Consider the following 10,895-nt stretch of genomic DNA (forward strand, 5'->3'; position numbering starts at 1 on the left):
ATACCGTATATCATATACTAGACACTTGTCGACAACAGAAATGTTGCTATTTCTTAAGATTCAGTTTTAAAAAGAGACGGGGTAGCGTTACCGTTACAGTGTTAAAATGGAATATTGATATGGCCCAAATTAAGACATTTTGATGTTTTTCAGAATTTGAAGTCTTAAAAAAGCTAGTCTGGAATCTTAAAAGATTCAGTCCTTTAAAAAGGATTTACGGTTATTTCTCCGAATCTTTTAACGCACTTGTTGCATGTTGTTCTCTCTGAGGTCCGCGCAGTTGTCAGTTTCTTTCACTTACGTTGATCCGTCATGACAGCTGCTATGTACACGTTTCTTTATCCTCGTGCTCCAATCAAGCTGTTAACAGGGCCCCACCTTCATCCAAACCCTTGTATTCTCAACTATGTGTATTTCACATATCAATCAAATTTAAGACAGCACGCACCAGAATACTGTACCGAATCAACTGGAGGCAAAATTATTTTTGACAGTTTTATACAAGAGTTTACCTATTAAAGCATTGGAATAATTCATATTGCCACTGATAAATGATAGAAGAACAAACACATCTTTTCGGAAGCCGAATTTGAAATTTGGATCGAATATGGTTAAAATATGGCATCTTTCCTGTTCTGTTATCGAACCCCGATGGATCGATGCTCATACCACCAATCACTCGTTCGTTTCGGTTCAGTTGGTCTTCATTCGATTAAATACAGGCCGCTTTGACAAGCCTGTAACATGTCTCACTGCAGCGTATAACAAGATTCCCTCATAAGGTCATCTGTATTATTGTGTGTGTCCAAATTAACGCCCCGCCAATAAAAAGATATAGGAAAGGTATATCGAAGACGTCTTTTAAGATCTTCCTTCTTTCCGAATATTGAGTTCTCAACACCAAATCGCAACCGTTGTATTGCCAATACAGCTTAACAGCGATGCCGAGAGTTTATGAGCACATGAGCTTTCGGTAAATGTTTAAAATGTATAAATTGTGAACTCTTAAGGTCAAAATGTCAAATAGTGCGTCATTTTGGTATATATCTTATATAACAGATAAATTCTCAGTTGTATAATAAGTTCGATCAGCGTCATATCAAAAGAAGTAAAAAGATGGTATTTGTTGTTACCCTGCCTGGCGCTCGGCATTCGGGGCCGAAACAAACGACTGGTCGGCTCAGAGTCAGTATACTGTGTCTGAGTTGGGTGTTCATGTTAAACTGCGGCAGGTATCTCAGTGAGCTAGCACTTTATATCGGCATTAGTCCAACAATCTTGAACGCGACGTTAAACCTCATTTCACCTCACCTTACCTCTGAAGCTAACATTGGAGATAAAAAAGCATGCGCACAAAAAATACAAGACTAGTCTTATGTGAGTTTTTTCGAATTAAGTAGTCAGCGAGATGTGGGATTGTGCATTGACATATGATGTTGCCAAAGATGATTCACTATAACCGTCGGCTTACAATGAACCGTCCTCCAAAACGACCGTTGATAAATCGAAAAGGTCTTTTAGTTCTCTTTTTTAGGGTTTCGCAAGTTCGCTGCGTCCACACTATTCTTTATCAATATCGTATGGCATCTGTATTACCGCCTCTATACACAGTACAACACTACGTCAAACGTTTCTAAACATAACAGCTGAGAGTGGGTGAGTGAGTTAGTGCCCCCATAGAGCTAAGAAGGGGGGGGGGGGGGGGGGTACGTAAATTTATATATTGCAATAATGTCCTCGTGTACAAAGCGGCACTTTTCTCTCGTGTACGCCACTGGCGGATAAGGTTATTTCATATAACCTGCTGGGTCTAGCTGGACTTCTTACAATGGTATGATTATTTTATCTGGAAACTGAACACCTTCAAGTGCAGTTCAGCTAATCTAACAGAGCATATTCAGTTGTTCCTATACAATGGAACCTGGTTAATGCAAAGACTTTTTATACAGTCACTTGCAAAGAATCGCACATTTATGGAACTATATTGGGTAATATTACAGGGTTTATCAAATAGGGGAATTTACAGTACATATGTAATGGCGCTAACGCAGAATCTTGGGACGATCGAAACTATATCGAGTTATCAGTTGTTCGAGAGTTCTGATAATTTTGGTGTCAAAAAGCGCCACCGAAACCACAAAGTGTATTAACGACCCGGGGTCATTTAAACTGAACACCTATCAGGTGCAGTTCAGCTAATCTAACAGAGCATATTCAGTTGTTTTGAACTGGTATATCGCCTTCCGACACGGGATACATCGCCTCGCACGCAGGGTACAGCGCCTAAAGGACTCGGATTACACAGCCTTACACACAGGGTACAGCGCCTAAAGGACTCGGAGTACACAGCCTCTCACACAGGGTACAGCGCCTAAAGGGCTCGGAGTACACCGCCTCTCACACAGGGTACAGCGCCTAAAGGACTCGGATTACACAGCCTTACACACAGGGTACAGCGCCTAAAGGACTCGGAGTACACAGCCTCTCACACAGGGTACAGCGCCTAAAGGGCTCGGAGTACACCGCCTTACACACAGGGTACAGCGCCTAAAGGACTCGGAGTACACAGCCTCTCACACAGGGTACAGCGCCTAAAGGGCTCGGAGTAGACAGCCTCTCACACAGGGTACAGCGCCTAAAGGGCTCGGAGTACACAGCCTCTCACACAGGGTACAGCGCCTAAAGGGCTCGGAGTACACCGCCTCTCACACAGGGTACAGCGCCTAAAGGACTCGGAGTACACAGCCTTACACACAGGGTACAGCGCTTAAAGGGCTCGGAGTACACAGCCTCTCACACAGGGTACAGCGCCTAAAGGGCTCGGAGTACACTGCCTCGCACACAGGGTACAGCGCCTAAAGGACTCGGAGTACACAGCCTCTCACACAGGGTACAGCGCCTAAAGGGCTCGGAGTACACAGCCTTACACACAGGGTACAGCGCCTAAAGGACTCGGAGTACACCGCCTCGCACACAGGGTACAGCGCCTAAAGGGCTCGGAGTACACAGCCTCTCACACAGGGTACAGCGCCTAAAGGACTCGGAGTACACAGCCTTACACACAGGGTACAGCGCCTAAAGGGCTCGGAGTACACCGCCTCGCACACAGGGTACAGCGCCTAAAGGGCTCGGAGTACACAGCCTCTCACACAGGGTACAGCGCCTAAAGGGCTCGGAGTACACCGCCTTACACACAGGGTACAGCGCCTAATGGGCTCGGAGCACACAGCCTTACACACAGGGTACAGCGCCTAAAGGACTCGGAGTACACATCCTCGCACACAGGGTATAGCGCCTAAAGGGCTCGGAGAACACAGTCTCGCACACAGGGTACAGCGCCTAAAGGGCTTGGAGTACACAGTCTCGCACACAGGGTACAGCGCCTAAAGGGCTCGGAGTAAACCGCCTCGCACACAGGGTAGATTGCCTAAAGGGCTCGGAGTACACAGTCTCGCACACAGGGTACAGCGCCTAAATGGTTGGGGGTACACAGCCTTACACACAGGGTACATCCCCTTGCACACAGGTATATCGCCAAAAGGGCACGGGGTACACAGCCTCGCACCCAGGGTACACAGCCTCGCACACAGGGCACACAGCCTCGCACACAGAGCATACAGCCTCGCACACAGGGCACACAGCCTCGCAGACAGGGTACACATCCTCGCACACTGAGCGCTCAGCCTCGCACCCAGGGTACACAGCCTTGCAGACAGGGTACACATCCTCGCACACTGAGCGCTCAGCCTCGCACCCAGGGCACACAGCCTCGCAGACAGGGTACACATCCTCGCACACTGAGCGCTCAGCCTCGCACCCAGGGTACACAGCCTTGCAGACAGGGTACACATCCTCGCACACTGAGCGCTCAGCCTCGCACCCAGGGCACACAGCCTCGCAGACAGGGTACACATCCTCGCACACTGAGCGCTCAGCCTCGCACAAAGGGTACACAGCCTCGCACCCAGGGTACACAGCCTTGCACACAGGGCACACAGCCTCGCACACAGAGCACACAGCCTTGCACACAGGGCACACATCATCGCACACTGGGAACACAGCCTCGGACACAGGGTACATCGCCTAAAGGGATCGGGGTACAAAGCCTCGCACACAAGGTACACAGCCTCGCACACAGGGTACACAGCCTCGCACACAGGGTACATCGCCTAAAGGGATCGGGGCACACAGCCTCGCACACAAGGCACACAGCCTCGCACACAGGGTACATCGCCTAAAGGGCTCTAGGCACACAGTCTCGCACACAGGGTACATCGCCTAAAGGGCTAGGGGCACACAGCCTCGCACACAGGGTACATCGCCTAAAGGGCTCGGGGCACATAGCCTCGCACACAGGGTACATCGCCTAAAGGGCTAGGGGCACACAGTCTCGCACAGAGGGTACATCGCCTAAAGGGCTAGGGGCACACAGCCTCGCTAACAAGGCACACAGCCTCGCACACAGGGTACATCGCCTAAAGGGCTAGGGGCACACAGTCTCGCACACAGGGTACATCGCCTGAAGGGCTAGGGGCACACAGCCTCGCACACAGGATACACCGACTATCGGCTTGAGGGGCACAGGCTTGTACACAAGGCACACCCATATATCCCTCGATACTGGTCAACAATTAATACTAATATATATCTATACATATATTTCATTCACCTGTTTAGTGTTTTCCAATAACACCTATCCAAATTAGAAACAGCAATCAACACCTGTTTCTTATTAGTCTAACATTTTCATTAATATTTTGCACTAGAATGTCACGCATGATGTGGTGTTACAGGCTCTTCCAGTGGCCACTGCGTATAAGTAGCGACTAAAGAAATCGAGTGGTTTGGCTCAATGTCTTGGTTAATGCATGCTATGGCCTCCCAATTGCTTAGATCTATGCTTATGATGTCGATCACAGGTATTTTGATATTAGACCACACTCCAAGAAATATTCTTACGGAATTTATCTCGAACTCAATTAACACGATCTATATTATACAGTCAGTAATCCGCTTGTCTCGAACTACGATGGTCAGTGGATAGGTACACATGTTTATCGAGTTATTCGCGGTTCGAGAGAAGTGGTATTTTGATATTAGACCACACTGCCAGAAATATTCTTACGGAATCATAATTTACACGGCAACAAAACATCGAGTCAAAAATATTAACGATGTTTCGCTTTACTGACTCAGACATTTATGAACATATTTTTTTCAGTGGTTTTATTTTTTTCTGGCCCGCTGTTTACACATTAATATCTAATTAACAAGATGTGTATTTTTAAGAGACTATGTAAAATTGTTTTCCGTTTTTCATTGCACCATGGGTACTTAGCGGTACGGCTATACGTTCTAGTTGGTTTTATACAGATTATATTCTTTGGTAACTGTAGCTACCGTCCTTTCTTTGCTGAAACGTTTTGAAAAGATGAAAACAATTACACCATAACAGCGCAATAGCCATAACCATTAACTTACAGTCTCCGCAAATGATAAGACAAAACAGACTTATCGAAGACAAAACAGACTAATCGAAGACAAAACAGACTAATCAATGTATGAAATGATAACCTAAAATGTCATATTTCTCCGATTGTGCAAGAAAACCCACTTTCCCAGTGTCTGGCAAACATAATATCTATAATTTCTATACAACAACCTGGAAGTACATCAGTAACAAGCAGCATCTCCGGAGGCAGACCGCACTTTCCACTCGCACAATTCTAACAAGAAACAATTTTAGCTACAGGCCTTCCTTGCAATTAGGAACTACAACAAGCCCCACATAGAGTCACGAATCAACAAGACACACTTCCTTGACCCTGGGTCAAAGGTCATTGGGTTCATTTCTGAATGATGACCTATGACCTCCGATTTTGTACACGAGTTTGAAGGGGAACTACTATTTTCGCAACTTTTTTTCAGGAAGAGCCACAACGTTGTTTGTGCGGAGGAGTATGTGTCGTAATTATCATGTTTGTTGCTACATCAACATCACTGCACCGCATAACATAACTTTGTAGCTGGTTTATCTCTTTCAATTAATTGAGTAGATATATGACAATTTGACGGTGAGTCGCATAGGTACGAGGGACAACAATCTATCTTTAAATACAAACAACGCCGCGCACCGCCCTGTAAGAGATTGTTGTTTTCCAAATTGTACTACACGAGTAGTAAACATTTGCAAAATTGCTGATGCTTGGAAATTAAAGTGTAATCAGAGGTTAATATAACCATTAGAAACACGTAGCACTGTCCGCTAGATCTGCACATATTTACCCTGAGACTGTAAATGTATTACCGAGGTGTGTTGTTTAAGCGTGTCTTTTTTCAGTGATTTCTAACTTTCAGATCATAAAAGGTGTAGGTGTATGTCGATACACTGAAAATATAATATGACAGGGTTTTAATTTAGCTTCTGTTTCATGAACAGCTTTGGTCGGGTGTAAATGGAAGATTGCAATATTAACAAAATAGGCCATTTAATTCAGTAGTTTGGAAATATGACTGTAAATATGGGTTCCATATGACACTTTCAAATTATAATTCTTACACAAGAATTTGTCCGTCAGTAAATAGGATAAGTACCCTTTTTGGCCCACGTGAAATGTTACATTTGTGCATAAGTTTGAAATAATGGCGTGAACATTATCAGATACGTTTAAATGACTTACAACATGGACGTTTTCGAGTTCTGTAGACGTTTTTTCTAAAATAAGTGGATAAGGCACATATTCCGAATTTCAAGAGAAATTCTAATTATGAGCAGGTCCATGTTTCTAATGTCTTCCTCTACATCTCCTAAAAAATCAGCTTGAGTCAAAGAATATCTCACATTTTAGTATCAGAGAAACGCTTCGCGAAAACCTCTCGAATCATCCGTTTCCACCCAGGCTATCATTATCTATACTAGTACTGTGCATGTATATGTAGGTTTGTTATTACTGAGGGGCAAAAGAAAGGATACCATTTGTATGCAATTGAAAATTGAAAAAAAACTTTTGTTAAATTTGGTTGTGTCTGTTTAACTGTTACTCATTTCTGAAATAGATAGTATAGAGTAATCCTGTGTAAAAATAAATTGGTTCAAGGAAGACTGGGGTAACAAATGAACTGGCAACCACATGACGCCTACCATGTTTGTAAATGTTGCACATTTGTGCGGAATTTATTGATGTTTAAGTTTTTAACCACATTATATTGAAGAAAAAGCACACAGAAGTATTCTTTGAGTGCACAGTGCACTTCAATCTTTTTATATAACATTGTCAGCTTAATGTATTTGTAGTTTAAAATCAAACCCTTGATAGGCATAGTTTCTTTTGCTTTTCACTTAAACTTCGCAGTTCTCCTTCATATAATCACATCTGATGATACTGGTGATTTTTATAGGATTTGCTCCTTTTCTAAATTATACAGATCCTGTGGATCGAAGTGGGCCTTATCATACCTTATGCTTCAAATTGTAGATTTTCTATACATATTCTATATCATTCGTATATGGTGGATCCTGGGGAATACATGTGACCCACCAGGAGAAAAGGGTCCTATTGGGTGCAAGCACACACGTGTGCTGTGACGTCATAAAGGGAGGCGTTTGACGTCAACTTATGGCGTAAAAATCATGTGTAGACTTTATAAAAGTATCATATTTTCTCTCGTTAGGTTTTAATGAAATAGAAACGTTATTTCAAAATATGTCAGCATACATGTCTACTTTCAATTAAACTGACATAAGATATAAAACCTGCAATTATTACCTAAACAGGTATAGGTGTGGGGCTTTGCAGAAATGTTTGAGTCCAAATGTTTGATGTAATGTATCTGTATTAAATATGAATAGAAACAAAGTCAAAACAATGTGTCAACGCTATGTTAACAATGTCAGCAATATGTCAACCCTAAATCAATACGAAGGAAACACGAAGTCAACACGAAGACAACACAAAGTAAAATAATGTGTTAACACTATGTCAACGATATGTCAGCAATATGTCAACACTAAGTCAACACAATGCCGCGATATGTCAACACTATGTCAACAATGTGTCAGCAATATGCCAACACTATGTCAACACAATGTCAGCAATATGTCGACATTATATCAACAATGTGTCAGCAATATGTCAACACTATGTCAACACATTGCCACGATGTGTCAACACAATGCCAACAATGTGTCAGCAATATGTCAACAGTATGTCAACAATGTGTCAGCAATATGTCAACACTAAGTCAACACAATGCCACGATGTTTCAACGCTATGTCAACAATATGTCAACACTATGTCAACACAATGCCACGATGTGTCAACGCAATGTCAAAAATGTGTCAGTATGTCAGCAATATGTCACCACTATATCAGCAATAGGTCATACAGTGTCAACAATAATTCAACACTTTGTCGACTTGGTGCCACAATGTGTCAACAATATGCAAACACAATGTTAATAATACGTCAACACTATGGCAACAATGTGGCAATATTATGTCAACACTATGTCAAGTCAGTACTACCTACAATGTGTCCAAAAACGTGTCAACAATATGTCAGCGATATGACAACACTATGTCAACGATATGTCACGACTATGCCACCTCTATGCCACAGTGTGTCAACAATATGGCAAACATATGTCAACCTTTTATCACCTTGCATACTATGTCCACATTATATGTGAGTGAGTGAGTGAGTATGGTTTTACCCCGATTTTAGCAATATTCCAGCAATGTCAAGGCGGGGGACACCAGAAATGGGCTTCACATATTGTACCCATGTCGGGAATCGAACCCGGGTCTTCTGCGTGACGAGCGAACGTTTTAACCACTAGGCTACCCGACCGCCCCACATTATATGTAAAAACTACGCCAACGGTTTACCAGTATGCCACACAGTGCCACAATATGTCAAGACTAGGTGATCATTACGTCATCACTATATGAAAACCGTGTGACACTATACTAAGAGCCTATTTTGTAAATACTAAGCCAGCACCATGTGACATTCTGTCAAAGCTACCATCCTTGACTGATAAACGTCTATGGACTGCTGTCTCGCGGATCCCTCACTCAATGAAACAGCCTTGGTGTTTAACCGTTGGTCCGTCATATATCAGGCACTGGTTGTATTCAAAACAAGGGTACAATGTGTGAAGCCCATTTTTGGTGCCCCCGTGATACGGCTGGAGTATTACATCAAGCGATGTTTACTCAAATCAATCACTCCGTGGGATTGGATCACCCGAGTCCTACGTGTGTGCCTTTGTGTCTGCAGTTCGTTGACGTAAAGTACACATGTTTAAGCATGCAATACAACCGCAAAGAAGACTCTTTGTCACGTAACATGACAAAGTCACAGAGCTCGATCTGACTATGCATATGTGTTCATGCTGTGTCGCTGTGTCACACCTGACCTGATTTTTCAGTAAATCTATGGCGGTAGTGTCTTTTGAACGAGGTAAGCAAAGTAATGCAACATAGCGCTTTCACTTGGGAGTCATTCATTCGTGTAACATGTCTATAATACAAAAAGCACAAACAGATAAGCTGTACAGATATGTAGGACTGAAAGCGTTATTATTCGTCCATTGACATCGTACACACAGCGTTGAAAAAAACAAGTACCAGAATTTAGCTGTTATAAGCCTCAGTCAAACTAGTTATATATTCATTATGTTCTAAGCTTATTTTACCATGACTTGAACATTCTTGTCCATGGTAATGTATTCGCGTTGCGATATGGAAGTTTGAGCATCGACGTAGATTCGTACAGAGTGTATGCAACAAAAGACAAAAGAGAGGTTGGTCCTGTTGACCCTTTCTGTTTACCTCAGAATTAACGAACCGTGACGAACTTACTTGTTCGACGAAGTATGTACTTGCTGGTCAAACCTGTGACCTCAAAACAATGGTTCCCCCCACATCTGGAGTGAGTCCTGGATGTGACCTCAAAACGCAGCTTCCCTCCACATGTGGAGTGAGTCCCGAATGTGACCTCAAAACGCAGCTTCAGTCCACATCTGGCTGGAGTGAGTCCAGGACCACCGCAACACTGGTGATTTGGGGAGAGGAGACACGGCCGTGACGCACTGTCGTCTGCTAACATGAACGCCTTTCATAGGCTCTGTCCTCGTCTCACCTTGATCAACCCGGAGACAACGCGTGAATATGTCATGTGACTGTTTGGGGATATTTGATAGATGTGTGTGTGTGTTGGGGGGGGGGGGGGGGGGGGTCTGGGTTTGTCGTGACCTGTTGTATTGACAATTGGTATTGTCGAAGAGGTTTGGGGGCCAATTAACCTAAAACAACTACATCATACAAAAAGTATCCTACTTATATGGTAATGTACTTGTTTACATGCAGAAATACAATTTGTTGCTTTTTCGGGAATGGAATGTATTGACCGGAAAATCCAAAGTTATAGTTACAGGATAGTGAAAGAGTTTGCTGGGTTTGCACCTCCGTATTTGGGTTACAGTATGGCGTTTCAGCTCCAAGCACGAATACCACAGTGATGAAGGTGGAAGCTGAACGTTTACCGCTTTGACAAACCTAGAAACATCATCAGCGATAATTAGATCCTGGCACGATTAAGGGGAGTAACTCTGCAGAGCGAATTACGAGTGCACATGTATCAACAAATCCAATCTTTTTGCACATGCATTTTTTCATCCTTGACACGGCGCACAGTGGTGGCCCAATCGTCTAAAGGCGCCTCAATTAGCGGTGAAGAGTTGCGCCCCTTGGGCACGTCAGAAACCTGTAATTGTAGGTTCGAATCCCCGTTCACCCCGATTCTGTTTCTAGATTTGTCAGAACCATGCCCATGCTCGTGGACTTCACCAAACTGGTAAACGTACGGGATATACATAACTTCAACATATTT

The 10,895-nt window shown here is 43.6% G+C and overlaps 2 protein-coding genes across 2 annotated transcripts in view; both read right to left on the minus strand.

Moving 5' to 3' along the window:
• Window positions 1-10,063, minus strand: part of LOC139456373 (sodium-dependent serotonin transporter-like) — a 55,049-nt gene extending 44,986 nt beyond the window's left edge. The window contains exon 1 of the mRNA XM_071238025.1: window positions 9,866-10,063. The gene's annotated coding sequence lies outside the window, so the exon portion shown is untranslated. The remainder of the gene's footprint in view (window positions 1-9,865) is intronic.
• Window positions 3,496-4,080, minus strand: LOC139454973 (uncharacterized). Its single transcript, XM_071236565.1, has one exon. It carries the CDS (start codon window positions 4,078-4,080, stop codon window positions 3,496-3,498), a length of 585 nt encoding a protein of 194 aa, XP_071092666.1.
• Window positions 10,064-10,895: the final 832 nt, after the last annotated feature.

The sequence above is a fragment of the Haliotis cracherodii genome, unplaced genomic scaffold (assembly GCF_022045235.1).
Source record: "Haliotis cracherodii isolate W230 unplaced genomic scaffold, xgHalCrac1.p SCAF_11, whole genome shotgun sequence".
Classification (NCBI taxonomy): domain Eukaryota; kingdom Metazoa; phylum Mollusca; class Gastropoda; order Lepetellida; family Haliotidae; genus Haliotis; species Haliotis cracherodii.